This window comes from Taudactylus pleione, unplaced genomic scaffold (assembly GCF_031769625.1).
Source record: "Taudactylus pleione unplaced genomic scaffold, aTauple2 ptg000019l, whole genome shotgun sequence".
In the NCBI taxonomy this organism is placed as follows: Eukaryota; Metazoa; Chordata; class Amphibia; order Anura; family Myobatrachidae; genus Taudactylus; species Taudactylus pleione.
In genome coordinates this window covers 32,810,255-32,826,024 of record NW_028284421.1, presented here as the reverse complement: position 1 = coordinate 32,826,024, position 15,770 = coordinate 32,810,255, and the positions used below count along the sequence as shown (strand labels likewise).

The 15,770-nt window shown below is 46.6% G+C and overlaps 1 protein-coding gene across 1 annotated transcript in view; it reads right to left on the bottom strand.

The window, feature by feature from the left end:
* Nucleotides 1-15,770, bottom strand: part of SH2D7 (SH2 domain containing 7) — a 54,159-nt gene that overhangs the window by 11,815 nt on the left and 26,574 nt on the right. The window contains exons 3-4 of the mRNA XM_088444058.1: nucleotides 6,831-6,996; nucleotides 6,015-6,164 (exon numbers count right to left, since the gene is read on the bottom strand). Coding sequence (XP_088300184.1) covers nucleotides 6,015-6,164; nucleotides 6,831-6,996 — 316 coding nt within the window. The remainder of the gene's footprint in view (nucleotides 1-6,014; nucleotides 6,165-6,830; nucleotides 6,997-15,770) is intronic.

Here is a 15,770-nt window from a genome sequence, read left to right as displayed (position 1 = left end):
ACGCAGCAGGAACGGAGTGTCGATGGAGAGACTCTGAAGATCTGAGTACCAATGACGTATGGGCCAAGCTGGAGCCACCTGTAGGACAGTGCCTCCGTCTTGTTGAACTTCCGAAGAACTTGAGGAAGAAGGGAGACTGGAGGGAATAGGTATGCAAACTGGAAGGTCCACTTCACTGATAATGCTTCTACAAAGGTTGCCTCGGCATCTCTTGTTCTGGACCCATACACCGGCAGTTTGTGATTGTGTCAGAAGGCCATGAGGTCCACCTCTTGGTGAAGAGACCATTCCCTGGGATGCACGACGTGACGGCTGAGGAAGTCTGCGTCCCAATTGAGAACTACCAGAATGAATACTGTAGAGATGGCCCTCGGCCCATGTCAGAGTGTGTGACACTTCTGTCATTGCTGCCCGACTTCGAGTGCCTCCTTGATGGTTGATGTAAGCCACTGTTGTGGCATTGTCGGACTGCACCTGTACAGGCTTCCTAGGAAGTATGTCCTGGGCCAGTATCAGGGCCTTGTAGACAGCTCGAAGTTCCAATATGTTGATTGGCAGGGTTGATTCGACCGTTGTCCAATGGCCCTGAAAGGAGTGTGGACCAGTCACTGCAGCCCAACCCCGGAGACTGGCGTCCGTTGTTAGGAGTACCCAGTCTGGGATCCAAAAGGGGCGACCCTGAGGTGTCTGTAGCCACCAAGAGAGGGACTGACGCACCTCAGGAGAGAGTACCATCATCTGAGCTTTGGTCCGATGGGGTAACCTGTTCCACCTGGAGATCGTGGATCGACAACCGGCAACTGAGCAGACATCTGCGTACTTGTAGTTGTAGTGTGGAGATCTTGACTGATGTCAGATTCTCTGATCCTGAGACTCCAGCAGGGCTCCCAGATGAATCATTCTCTGTGAAGTATTCAGGGAGGACTTTTTCCAGTTACTTAATCATTCATACTTGTGAAGGAAAGCAATGGTCAGCTGCAGATGGCGGTGAAGCACTTCTGGGGATCCTGCTAAGAACAGTAGGTCATCCAGATATGGTAGCAGCCGGACACACTGACCGTGCAGGTGGGCCGCCATGATAGCCATAATTTTGGTAAACACCCGTGGAGCTGTGGATAGTTCAAAGGGCAGAGCCTGAAATTGGAAGTGTTACTGTAGTATAGCAAACCGGAGATATCACTGATGTGAGGGTGCCATAGATACATGTAGGTACGCGTCCTGAATATCCAGAGATACCATAACGTCTCCAGGCTCCAAAGCTAGAATGATAGGGTTTCCATTCTGAACTTGGGTACCCTGAGGAATTTGATCAAGGATTTGAGGTTGATGATAGGCCAATGAGACCCATTCGGCTTCTGAACCAGAAAGAGAGTAGAATAATAACCAGTCCCCCACTGAGATAGCAGGACTGGCACAATTAACCCTGCCTGCAGCAAGGACTGTATGGCTTTCTGGATTTGTAGGGCCTTGTTCAGGTCTGAAGGAGGGCCTGTGTAGAAAAACTGGTGGGGAGGCCATTGAAGAAATGAGAGGGCGTACCCGTGAGAGACCACTTCTCTTACCCAAGCATCCGTGGTGGTCTGACACCACCACTGGGTAAACTGAAGAAGTCGGCCTCCCACTCTGGGATCCCCCAGAGGGAGGCCTGACCCATCAGGCTGAGGGCTTATTCTCGGGTTTTGAAGCACGGCATATGTGGTCCAGGCCTGCTTGGTCCTGGGCTTGGCAGCCCTAGTGGAAAACAACTGCCTAGGAAAGGACTGACCTTTAGGCTTTCCTTGAGGATGAAAGTGTCACGACCCGGGTTTCGCGGCATGGAGGTTTGCGGTCCTTACCGGTGAGGGCGCTGTGGCATGTCCTTCTGGCATGTGGATACTGGCATTGCGTGTACACAGAGGTCTGCCAGTGTTGGGCCATCCTGGCAAGGGTAAGTCTAGTGGCGTCTCCGTGTCACTGCTGTCTGGGCACCACCATGTTGTCTTTGGCCATGTGACATAGCAGGAAAATCGTCTGTGGGTCACCTGCTCTCTCTGGCCTATCACGTTCTGTTACTGGGTACTTAAGGGTGTTCGGAGCACCCTGTAGTTGCCAGTGCAACGTGTTCACAGTGTCAGCTGTGAGAGAGAGTTTTCTGCGCTCCTGAACCTTAGTCTTGTGCTCCAGTGCTTGCCCTAGCTCCTTTTCAGCTTCCGGCTCCCTGCATAGCCTGCACCGCTCTGCCTTGCCTTGCACTCCGCTGGTGATCAGCCCTGCACCTTCCACCAGACCCACTCATGCCTGAGCCTGTCTCCTCAGTTAACCCACTCCTGCACAGCCATCTTCCCAGCATTACCAGTTTCTCCTTTCAGCCATCATCACAGCATTACCGGCTTCTCCTTTCAGCCATCATCACAGCATTACCGGATTTCCCTTTCAGCCATCATCACGGCATTACCGGATATCCCTATCAGCCACTATTCAGCATACCGGGATTTCCACTTCACTCTGACAGCCTATCTGTATTCACCTCATTCATCTCTGTCACTGATCTGGACATTTGTTTATTCCCACTCACTACAGTTCCCTCCTGTTACATATATTAGTTTGTTTATTACTGGACTTTAGTTTATCTTATTGTTCATGTCTACTAACATTCACATTAAACAACCCACCTTTCAGTTTAACCCTGTTCCGGTGTTTTCTCCTGTTACCACCCCAGTTCCACAGCAAACACAGACTCTAACAGAAAGGACTTAAAAGATGTAATCCGAGGCTTTGTAGCAGTAGTTGCTGAGGGCAGAAATGCAGTTTTTGACGCTGCCAACGTATTTTCAATCTTGTCAAGGTTTGGGCCAAACAAGATCTCCCCATTGTAGGGTAACACCTCTAGGCATTTCTTGGAATCCGCATCTGCCTTCCAAGAGCATAGCCACAGGGTACGGCTGGCAGACACTGCCGCGGCCGAGACTCTGGAGGTTTGGAGACTGGCATTCAACGTCGCTTCTCCAATATAGGAAGCTGCATCTCATATGTGAGCAACGAAAGACATCTGGTCCCTAGAAGTATCTGAGGGAAAAGAGTCTTCAAGTGCGTCAGCCCGGCTCTCTATAGCTTTAGCTACCTATGCAATAGCCATGGTCAGACAGGCAACAGCTCCTGAAAGAGAGTATATCAATTTAAGGCAAGACTCCACCTTTCTATCTGTAGGATCCTTCAAAGAGGTTCCTTGAGGGATAGGTAACGTATTGCCAGGGCCGGCGCTTCCACTAGGCAGGCTTAGGCAGCTTCCTAGGAGCGACGACAAGTAGAGGTTCTTAATGATAATTGGCTGTATGTTTGGAGTCGTTGTCCTGCTGCAGAATAAATTTGGAGCCAATCAGACGCCTCCCTGATGGTATTGCATGATGGATAAGTACCAGACTGTATTTCTCAGCATTGAGGACACCATTAACCCTGACCAAATCCCCAACTCCAACTTACCAGCCCTGAACAAACTGCCTTCTGTTACAGCCAAATATTTAAAATTTTGACTCATCAGTCCAGAGCCCCTGCCATTTTATTTGCACCCCATTTCGTATATTTTTGCGCATAGTTGAGTCACTTGGTCTTGTTTCCACGTCAAAGGTATGGCTGTTTGGCTGCAATTCTTCCATGAAGATCACTTCTGGCTAGACTTCTCCAAACAGTAGATGGGTGTATCTGGGTCCTACTGGTTACTGCCAGTTCTGAGCTATCATCTGATTTTGAAGGGATGTAAGCATGATGTGTCTTTCATCTGATGCACTAAGTTTCTTTGGCCACTCACTGCATCGGGATGTAGTTTGGAAGCCGACGGTCTAAATCCCGACCGCCGGCTTCCAGACGTTCTAATCCCGGCGTGGTACTAATGACAGGCGTCTAAATCTAGATGCCTGTCATTAACCAGACACCGGAAGACAGACGCCCGGCATCCCGATCATAGTGATGCCAGGCGCCAGGTGCGGACAGCCGCGGGGGGGAGGGTTAGGCTAGGGGAAGGGAGGGTTAGTGTTAGGCACCCCCGGCGGGAGGTTAGGGTTAGGCATGCCCCCAGGGGACTTAGGTTTAGGCGGCCGGGAAGGGGGGTTTAGGTTTAGGCACTTGGGGGGAGGTTAGGGTTAGCCACCCCTAAGGGAGGGGAATTAGGTTAGTGATGCTTACCTTAGGACGATCAGGATTTTCACCCTTGCCGGGCTGCCACTGTCGGATTTGACTACACCCACTGCATCTACAGTCCTTAAGTAATTACTTTGTAGAATTCTTTCCCACACCTGCTTAAAACTTTTGCATAGTAATCTATGTATATTATATATATGTGTGTGTGTGTGTGTGTATGGACGTGGCATGTCTGTTTGGAGGAGGGGTCAAGGAGGGGGCATTGGGCTGGTGGCCCCAGAGATATCAGTGTACCGGATTTCTGTTGCCCAATCATTAGAGGCCAGCGCCTGGTGGAGCCCCTATTGTGCAAAGGTTTCCTGGGCGAGGTGAGCTCAGCTGCACTGTTCTGAAAATTTTCCTGCTCTGCACCACACCATTGTCAGGTACATTCCCCTCCATACAACATGTCCCACAAGTAAGTACCTCAATGTGTGAAAACATTATATTTATTTATGCAGTAGATTGTGTAGGCTATTACTATGCAAGTTCCTGACAGTGCCAGATACTCTACACCCACAGCCTGGGCCTTTCAGCTCTCTGATCACCAGCGCAGAGCTTTATAAAGTTCTGACTTACAGCATGACATAGTGTGAGTGTAGCAGTGGGTAGGTGGCAGACAGGGTCACGGTGCAGGTGGGTGGATGTGGGGGCAAGAGATAGCACTGCTTCCGGGCACCGGGTAGGCTACTCATGGGCCAGTGCTGTGTGATTGCCCCCCAGGCTAAAATTTTCCAGCTAGCCCCTGGCGATAGCACACTGGGGGGACTGGAACTGGAGATCACTGGGGTGACGGGAAGTGCCAGATTTTTACTGGGGGTGGGGGTGGGCAGCAACCCACTCAGTAAAATCCGCCACTAAACGTGCATAAGTTTGTACAGAGCTACAAAATGGCTACATTTATGATCATTTTATCATAACTAAATAGCCATATACATACTCTGACTATATATTGGTCAATTAAGAATTCCACCCAAGTCGGCGGCAATTATACATGCATTTCATGTATGGAACAAAATACAGATATATGCCGAGTTGAACGCCGCATCTATGCAGCCGCCCCACCCCCATTCACATGATGGACACATAGCCAGGCCCGCCAAGAGCCGTGGCAGGCCCGGGTAACAGAGGCGTGGCCTAATTGCGGGAGGCATGGCCACGCCCCCTTCCCCCCCAAAAAAAAGCTTTGGGGAGGGGGACACTCTGAGCCCCTCTGCCCTGCTCAAAGCCAGGGGGGGTGCAATCAGTGTGACCGCTCCCCCCCCATAGGCATAGGAGACTGCTGTGGCTGCTACTCAGCAGCCACAAGCAGTCTCCCACTGCAGCTCAGCACACGCTGTGTGCTGGGCTGCTGTGAAGGAGGGGGGGTGGCGTCGGACCCGGGCCCCCGCCGGGCTCCTCAGTAAGCCCGGGCCAGGGTAATCTGTACCTGCTCCCTCCCCTCTCGACGCCCCTGCACATAGCCATGTGATCAGTGCACACTGGTGTAAGAGATGAATGTGAAATCAGTCGGATCGATATGTATGCACAACTCTGTATAGCCTGCAATTCCGTCTACACGTCCTGACTACACTTAGCCTATGTGCGAATACCCCATTGCCACCCAGTTACTTCCTTCAACTGCAAGTGGAGAAACAACTGAGATGTGTATGACTCTGATTCGCCTGTAGATGTGTATGTGCAGCGCTAAAAATAGAAAGATCCATCAGAGAAATTGCATGTAACTGTGCATCAGCCACTCTGTTATTAAGGGAAACAAAAGGACTGGGGAAGACAGACACAAGCAGAAATGAAATTACGATTTTGCCATGGTAATAGACCCTATTGCAGGCATAACACAGCTATCACAGTAACAGACGTACCGTTTCACTAGTCACGCTGTTCTTTTTCTGTCTGTTGTGAATGACACCACCTTTGTTGTTTTTGGGAACATCTGTCTTAGGTTGAGAGAGGCCATTTTGTTGCTTAACATTTGGTGGCTGAATGATGTCATATGTGTTAATATCGGAATACTGCAGAACAAGCAATATATTGTGATTGGTAAACTTGTTTAAATACATTTATAATAAATAATGTGATTAATAAAAAGTTTTCCTTCAACATTATTGTACACAGAGAGAGGGAGATCAGGTACCAATTGTTGGAGGGGTCTGCCCCCCCATTCTTACCTGTCAGCGGCAGTCTTACCTGCCTGCTGTGTTGGGGGGAGAGCTCCCCCTGGTCACACATACACCCTATAGGTCTTCCTCTGGCTGAGGAGCTCAAAGTGCCACCCAACACCCACGCCCCCCCCCCTCTGCAGAGCCAGTGCTTTTTTCCATATTATTGTAGGGGGTGTGGCTATGACTCCACAACTAGGTCACACCCCCTACAATATCCGGGCCCCACACTACACCAAAGGGCCCTGCATATTGAAGTTTATCTGCTAAATGCATCATGGCTTACATATTACTGTACAAAGCGAAGAGAAAAATACAATCCATTCTGAGTGTACTAACGGGTCCATTGTGTAATGGACTACACTGTATAAACTTTATGATAGCATACAGCTGTGTGCAATACAGAATTTTATGATTTATGTCAGAACATTGTGGCAGTAACTAAAGGAAGCAATCCCTTAAACGCCCCACCAACTGAAATGGTGTCTACTGTAAAGCACAGTATAGTTCATAGTATACCTTAATGTAAGTCTGTGCCAGCTTCTCTCCAAAGGGCCACATAGGTGTGTTCTGATAATGGGTTATCAGAGCAGGCAGACTATCATGGGAACAGGAATCTCCCGATACTACCAATTCTCCATTTGGTAACTGGTTTATAATAAAATGACGACATCTTTCCTTCCCTCTGTAATAAAAATAAGTGGGGGAGATAAAAATAACTAAATTCCTAAAGGACACACGTAGCAAACAATTTATATATATATACTGTATATTGTGATATGATTGGGGTAGGGGGTCCCTCTCCTGGGGCAGATACACCAGTACACCAGTCCGGGGTTCTCGTACAAGCTGGTCAGAACCAGTTTTTATTGTGCCAAATGGATAAACATAAACCAAAACATAGACATAAAACTTAGGCCGTCTGGGCACTAACTAGACAGGTTACTCCCTCTCTACAAGTGGCAGGACCTACAGCCTTACCACAAACACAGCACTTTCAAATATCACAGTGTCTCTGAACAAACATCAGTGTCTGTTATCCCCAGGGTATGTGAGACACTGAACCAAAACCTAACACAGCTTATATGAGCCACTTCCAGGTGCAACTACTAATCAGCCTGCTCTCAGACTGAAAGGCCCAACACCTGGAATGGCCTGTGGATGGAGCCTTCCCTCTCTTCTCACATACACACAACCAGGACCCATTATCCGGCTTTTACCAAAAACCGACACTTCTGGTCTGTTTGGCATAACAGACTTTTCCTGTTTTTTTTAAAACACATATGATAGGAATCTGGGACACACATATATGCCATCCACAACTTCTCCAGTGCTTCTATCACTATATATATATATATATATATATATATATATATATATATATATATAAATAAAAATAAAAAACAGAAAACCCAGCACTCACCATGTTTAAACACTCACAATCATGTATAAATAAGTAAATAAATAATGGGGATTTAGTTCATGGATTGATCAATGCATTTAAGCCTGCAGCCCACATCGCGGGACCCCACTTTCTGCAGGTCCTACACTATCCGTCACGGGATCCAGTAAAAGACTCCATCACCCTTCCTCCTCTATGTTTGACAGTTGGTGTCACCTGGGGTTTATTTACAAAGTGGTTACTTGTAAAAGCTGGTGCTTCCCGGCATGTTTAATCCTGACATTTAAAAGGGCAATGCTTTTATTAGCAAAACATTTGCTATTGCTTCAAAAGGGATCATTTGTATCCTAAACAGTACTTAAACTTTGCTCAAATAAATGTAATAGTTTATGCTGTATCTGTTTGAGTCCTGTTCTTATGTGAGTCTATATATATATATATATATATATATAGTATAGGTATACAAACCATGACAAAGCAGACAATATGGTAGCTCGATGACAATTCAAATATTCAAATCATTATTGAATTAAGGAAGTAAACAATCCCACTCACAGAAACAAGCAAATACAGACGTGATCATGACAGTCATCTTGAGGATATATATATATAAAAATAGACAAGTCGGCACTCCATATGATAAACCTTGTTACATGCCCAGGTGCCATCCAGGGTCCATGTTCCAAGCCGAAATATAACTCCAGCAATTGACGGCGGCACTCACAGGTCTTGTACCAGAAGTCAACATTTCGATTTATTCAACCTTTGTCAAGAACAAGTACAACAAACAAAACACATACCTTATATACCGCAGCCCCACATGTGCACCCCGGCATTCTCCCTGGCGTAGATCAATGACGTCACATGTGTGCGCCGTGGGCCGAAACGGTAACCATGGCAACATAGTCACAATCAAATGCTGTATGTTGTTAGGTCCTTAAATAGCTAAATATTTTGTATAAAACTCAATAAGCAAAGTATTTAGTAATTTTATGATAAGGAATAATATTCTATTGTAGCATGATGAAAGTCACTGTACCTTGTGTAAAATGCTGATAAAACTCCATGTAATGATGCCATTCCTTGTTTTTTATGTTTTTTAAATATTTTTTATGTATGTGTATTCATCATATTGTTTTTTAATACTGCTTCTTTATTCATGTGATTTCACTTAATTGTGATATAACAGAGTAGCAGCTGATTAATTAGTAAATTTGTGATTGGACGCTACATTTACTTGTGACCTATAAATAAGGTCTCTGGATGACGCCATGACAGGTCTCTGACGAAGTCCATGGGGGCGTGGCTTGGTGTGGTGACGTTCCTGGTCTCTGAGACTCTGTGGAGGCACTTGGTGGTTTGCTGGAGAAATCCATTATACTTGTTAACCAGCGGTGGACTAACCACCATTGTTGGTACGCATGCTATTTTTCAGTACCTGACGTGATTGTTAATATAAAAATTGTATACTTTTAATGCACTATGTGGTTCCCGCTTTATTCAGTTTTGTTAATATGTATATACAGTATACATATATATATATATATATATATATATATATATATATATATATATTAGGTAGAGAAATAGGCGGCACTCACAGGACTTGAAAAAAAGTATAATCACCAACAGGTCATATTTTAATGCACCAACATTTCAATCTCCGAACCAGAGATTTTCCTCAGGGACCATAACAGAAAAAGGTGACTATGACAAGTAGAAAACAGAAGAATAACACATAAAGGCAAAGGGGAAAAGGGAAGGGGGGTGTGGGAATCATACAGCCAAAGTATATAACTACATCAACTGGGAATGCTGGTCTCTGAAGCGATCAGAGGCTAAAGAAGCCTCTGATTGCTGATGCAGTGTGTGGATGAAGTCATGACGTCACCTGCGATGTAAGGAGCCTTCGGGAGTGACAGCCGGAGTGCTTACAGTGTGGAGCGGAATCCAGCGTGAAGACAAGTACTGCACAGGGCAGTGGGGGGCTGTTCCACACTGCGAGGGGGCACCCATACTGGGGGCACTGCATAAGGGGCCAGAGGCGGATCTACTGTGAAACTAATAAAGCTTAAGCTTCAGGGCCCCTACCCCCGGAGGGGCCCTGAAGCTATTTTTTGAAGTGACTTTTTCAACAAAATCAATGGAGTTTTTAAGTGTGTGTTATTAAAATAAGGTTATTTTAGTGATATTATGATGTCAATGGGTTGTAGTAATATTGACCTTAGAATATGCTCTACAGTAGCACATGTAGGGGGGTTTCTGAGTACCCAGAAACCCCCGCTGATCAGTACTGGCCGGCAGACACTCTATCTACACCTCCGACCAAAGGATGGCTCTTATGAGCTGGCTGGGCGCAGAATAGAGAGCTGCTGTCAGTGTCACTACTGAGCGCAGTACTGAGAGTGCCACTACATGCTCCCATCTTCATCTCCCTCCTGCCAGAAGTCGGCCCTGCAGTGCTGACTACAGACTGAAAGCTTAGCTGACTGAGGGATGGCATACAGCTAAGAAGCGGGAGCACACAGTATGGATGAGAGACCTGACGCAGGGGGATTCCAGAGATCCCACTCAGGAGGATCAATATCTGGGATCCTACAGGAAGTTGAGTAAGTTTTGGTTTTGTATGTGATCTATCTACAGTCTCTCACTCTCTGGGGGTTTCTACATTTAACTATCTACCTACAGTGTCTCACTCTCTGGGGGGTTTCTGCATCTATCTATCTATCTATCTATCTATCTATCTATCTACAGTGTTTCACTCTCTGGGGCGTTTCTACATCTATCTATCTACAGTCTCTCTCTGGAGGGTTTCTGCATATATCTATCTATTTGTCACAACCAGGGTTTCTCAGCATAGGGGACGACGGGTATTACCTGGTAGTGCGCTGTGGCGTGGTCCGGCGGAGGGGCTGGTGTCTGGTGGCGGGCATTGGCTGTGTGAAGCATTCCGCAGGCATTGATTCATTCTGGCCGGGGTAGGCCTGGTGGTGTTTCCATTCCACTCTGGCATGGGCGCCGCCAGCTGCTCCAGTCCTGGCATGTCACATGCTCTCTCTGACCTATCACGATTCTGCACTGGGTACTTAAGGGAGTTCAGAGCTTCCCATGGTTGCCAGTGCAACGTGTTTCACAGCGTATGCTGTGAGAGAGTTCCTGTGCTCCTGTAACCTGCCTGTTTGAGTGCTCGCCTGTGCTCCTGCTGGATCCCAGCTTCCAAAGTAGCCTGCTCTCAGTCTCCTGCTGGAACCATCCTGCACCTTCTATTTACCCTTTCCTTGCCAAAGGACCTGTGTGTACAGTTAACCCTGAACCTACACTGCCTCCATTTACCTAGCTCTCTGTTTTCTACACTGAGCCATCTCAATACAACTCTTCACTTAATTCATAAGCTGCTGCTATTCTGATTACTCCATTACCTCTCCGGATTTCACCTCACCAGTTTCAATCAGTACTGTTTCCCTGTCTGCAGCCTTGCAGTGACCATTTGGATTACAAAGACTTTTATTTGTTCTGCCACTACCTGGACATTACCTATACATACTTCACTACAGTTTCTAATCATCACACTCCTCTTAATATTCTGGACTTTATTTTATTATCCGTGTACATGTCTGCAAGTTCACCGATTAAAAGACCCACTTTTCAATTTAAATCTGTTCAGATGTCTGCTCCAATTTCCACCCCGGGCCCACAACAAACTCAGATCCTAACACTATCTATCTACAGTCTCTACATTTGGGCCTCACGGTCCTTGCAAGGGCAGCAAGGCCCTTTGGACCTTGTTGGATGTTGCCCTATTGTTGCTGGTTGCAAAGGGGACCCCATAACAGTTTAAGCTTCAGGACCTCAAAAATGTAGATCCGCCACTGTAATGGTGCATACACACGATCAGATTTTTCCTTCAGATATGAACGATAACGATTTAAAAATCGTTCAGTCGTTCATATCTGAAGGAAAATCGTTCATATCTGACATGCCTGAACGATGGACGATCAACGATGCGCGTTCCCGTTTGTCAGATAACGATATCTGACATCTGATGGGTTTGCAGTCAGACTTGGACGATTCCATTCATTTTAATGCAGTCAAAAATCGTTCAATCGTTCAAATCGTTCAAATCGTTCAAAACTTTGGTAAAATCGTTCAAATCGTTCAAATCGTTTAATCGTTCAATCGTTCATCTGACAAATCTGACAAGTCTGACAAGTCTGACAAATCTGACCGTGTGTACGCTCCATTAGGGGAACTTCTTTAGGGGGCACAGCATAAGTGGCACTACTGGGGGCACTGCATAAGGGGCACTTCTGGGGGCACTGCATAACGGGCACTACTACTGAGGGCACTGCATTCAGGGCACAACTACAGGGGGCAATGCATTCATAAGGAGCACAACTACAGAGGGCACTGTATAATGGGCACAACTAAAGGGGGCATTGCATAAGGGACACTACTACTGGGGCAACTGCATAAGGAACACTACTACAGGGGGCATTGCACAAGGGACACTACTACTGGGGGAGCTGCATAAGGGGCACTACTACAAGGGGCATTGCATAAAGGACACTACTACAGGGTGCATTGCATAAGGGGAACTACTACAGTGGACATTGTATAAGGGTACAATACATTGTGCATAAAATGTATCCAAAAGGAAGAAGAGTGCTGCATGCTACACTTGGCCGCAGGTTGCTCCAATTAATAAAAAGGGCCAGGTGGACTATATTGAATGGTATTTGTGGACTTCCTTTCTTCCTTCATACATGAACGTTTCATGAATCATAGTGCCATTGACTAGAGTTATTCAATTCTGTTAATATGGAGCCACTGGCACCATCCAGCATCTAGAAATCACCACTCCAGCAAGCGAGAGTTAAAATTTATTTATACATGTAAGTCTGATGTTTTTCATCTCTTTCTTCTTACATATGTACCATCCTCTTGAACTAATAAAGTTTTTTTAGTAGAAGAAAATAAAAAAAGTTTTTTGAGGATTAAAGTGTGAAACTAAAAGGCATTCTTGATAAAGGTCCTGATTCAGAGGAGCTCGCTATTTGAGAGCGCTCGCTCTGAATCAGGGCGGATTTTAAAAAAAAATCCGCCTCCAGGCCGATCGCATAGCTGTGGGTGACCACCCACGGCTTGTGCGGGCGGCCTGGCGATGGTTGCGATTATCGCGACCATCGGGCTTGCGACGAGACCCTTGTGGTAGGGTCTTGTCCACCGCAAGCCCCAGTGAACTTCCTGCTCTAATAAAGCAGGAAGTTCACTACTGACATCACGTGTGATGTCAGTAGGGCCGCCCACAAACGGCAGGCGTTCCTGGAACGTTCCGGGAACGCCTCCGTTTGTGCAGCCACCACCCCGACCCGCCTCCAAAACTGGGCGAGCTGTTGATCAACATCAACAGCTGCCCCATTTTGCTACGAGCCCCGAGTGAGTGAAGTTCTCACTCGCACCAGGGCCTCGCGCACGCGCACTGCGCTCGCGAGCGGGTCTGAATCAGGCCCAAAGAACCCACTGAGGTATGAAATGCATCAAATGCAGAAGGTAATGGAATATCTTTGCAAACATCAACGTCGGAGGAGTGACATCACTACTAGGCAACACGGACCACCCGATTGCCAGGCGCACCACTCCACCGTTACAGCCTGGCAGCCACCTCCATACAGCAGAAACAAGCACAATACGAACGCTAGGGCACAAAAAACAACACTATCTCATTCCTTAAAAAGGGCTATAAACATCTGAAATCCGTATTTATGTTTTTACAAATACAAGATGCAACTGTTACATTGTTACCTTATTGATAATTTTTTAACAAACATGTGTGTACAAGTAACCTATTAACATTCCCTTTACTTAAACACAATGCACTCGTTTTTACTTTTGTATAATAGCAAATTTTAGCAATTTTAGCAATTGCAGTCTGTGAGACAGTGGCGTAATGTTGGGGGGGGTCGAGCTGGGCACGTGCTCTGGCCGTCAGCCGCAATCCAGAGCATGTGCGGACCGTGGCACTACACATTAAGACAAACACTCCGCTGGCGGTGTGTTTGTTTGCACACTGCAGCAAATGAGTCAGACAGACTCTTATTGGCTGCTGCACCCAGGGCCAGCCGGGCTGGAGCTCACTCATGAGCTCCGCCTTCCGGCTCCCACACTGGGTGAAGGGAGAGACGTCATGACATCTCTCCCATAGTGCTGAGCGGGACGGGAGCAGTGGACAGCGTTGGGCGCAGGAGCAGGAGCAGGGATTCCAGTAAGTATAATATTGTGTGTGTGTGTTTGTGTCTGTGTGCTTTATGCCAAAGGCACTGGGGGTGCTGTATGACAGGCAACACTTCTGGGGGCACTGAATATTGGGCACTGCATAAGGGGCACTATATAAGGGGCACTATATATTGGGCACTGCATAAAGGGCACTACTGGGGGCAATGTATGATAGGCACTGCATAGGGGCACTGTATAAGGGGCACTATATATTGGGCACTATTGGGGCACTGTATTAAGGGCACTACTGGGGGCACTGTATATTGGGCATTGCATAAGGGGCACTACTGGAGGTACTATATAAGGGGCACTACTGGGTGCACTATATATTGGGTCTGCTTTAGGAGCACTGTATATTGGGCACTGCATAAGGGGCACTACTAGGGACACTTTATAAGGGGCACTGAATAAGGGGCACTACTGGGGGCAGTGTATTAGAGGCATTACTGGGGATACTTCATAATGTGCACTATAACAGGGGGCATTACATAAGGGGCACTACTACTGGGATATTTAAGGTGTGTATGGAATGAAAAGGAATGTTCCCAGAAAGACGAGAAATGGTGGTGTGTCATGTTGACACATCCATTTTTCAGTGACCATTCCCCTTGTGGCCTGTGGCCACATCCACTTTTTCACCGCGGGCACATAGGGGCATGGGGCTCCATTTTTAATCTTGCCCCAGGCTCCAAATACCCTAGTTATGCCACTGCTGTGAGAGTATGCAATTGCATTAGCATATATCTCTGAATCAGGGCCATTTTGTATTGTTCATTCTCTGACCTTTCAATAGAATATGTTTAGAAACAAAATAGGGGAGTGCAATTCAGCCATCAGCTGCACAAAGGATTTCACATGTGGGACATACGGTAAACCTAAATAGTCAGGTCTGCGCTTTGAGTGCAACATCCATAGATGCTGTTTCGGATCAATCAGCCTGGTCATCGGAACCGCTCTGCCAGGTCCAGGAAGTCTGCTGATGAAGACCCTGGGCTCAACACGCCTACAAAACTAGGGTGTCACGTCCCAGTTTTGTAGAACGGTCCTCGCCACCAGCCTCTCCCTGACCCCCAGACGCTGCAGCATATTAATCATGCAGCGATCATGCATGACCCATTCTGAACATGCGCAGAACAGGCCCTGTACCTGCATAGACCCGAAACTATCGGATTTGTACGTAAGCCATCTAGGTTGCATACAAATCTGAATCAGACCCACATTTCGATATGCTATACAATAAAAGAGAAAAATCAAAGAGTTCTATTTTGTATTGCACGTCGAACCACTATTTACAGTTTAAAATTGCCAATCTTTTTATTATTATTATTATAATATCTTTTTTTTTTTATATATATATATATCATACTTACACATAAATCAACCCAGAATGTATAGGTGCATATAGCATGATGTACGAGTGTATAGTGCAGTCTAAGGACCTAAATCAGAGATGGACGCAAACCCAATATTTTTGCATTGGCCGATGTTATAAGTACTGCGCATGCATTCCGATGGATTACTGTTGTCAGTTACAGTGAGGATTTATTTGCAAAGTGGTTGACAGGCAGGCACCATTTGTGGACAGCAATGGAGTGGGTGACTACTCAAATACAGGCTTGTAGTGACCAATTTTGGGGGGTGTCTCTCCAATCCCATAAGCAGTTGCAAAGGCTCCGGTTCCCACATCCATTTTGAGTAATAGGGTTACTCAGAAGTTCGACAATCAACTGATCTGCGACTGATGGTACGTTATTGTACGCAATCGCTTGGATTTGCGAAGACAC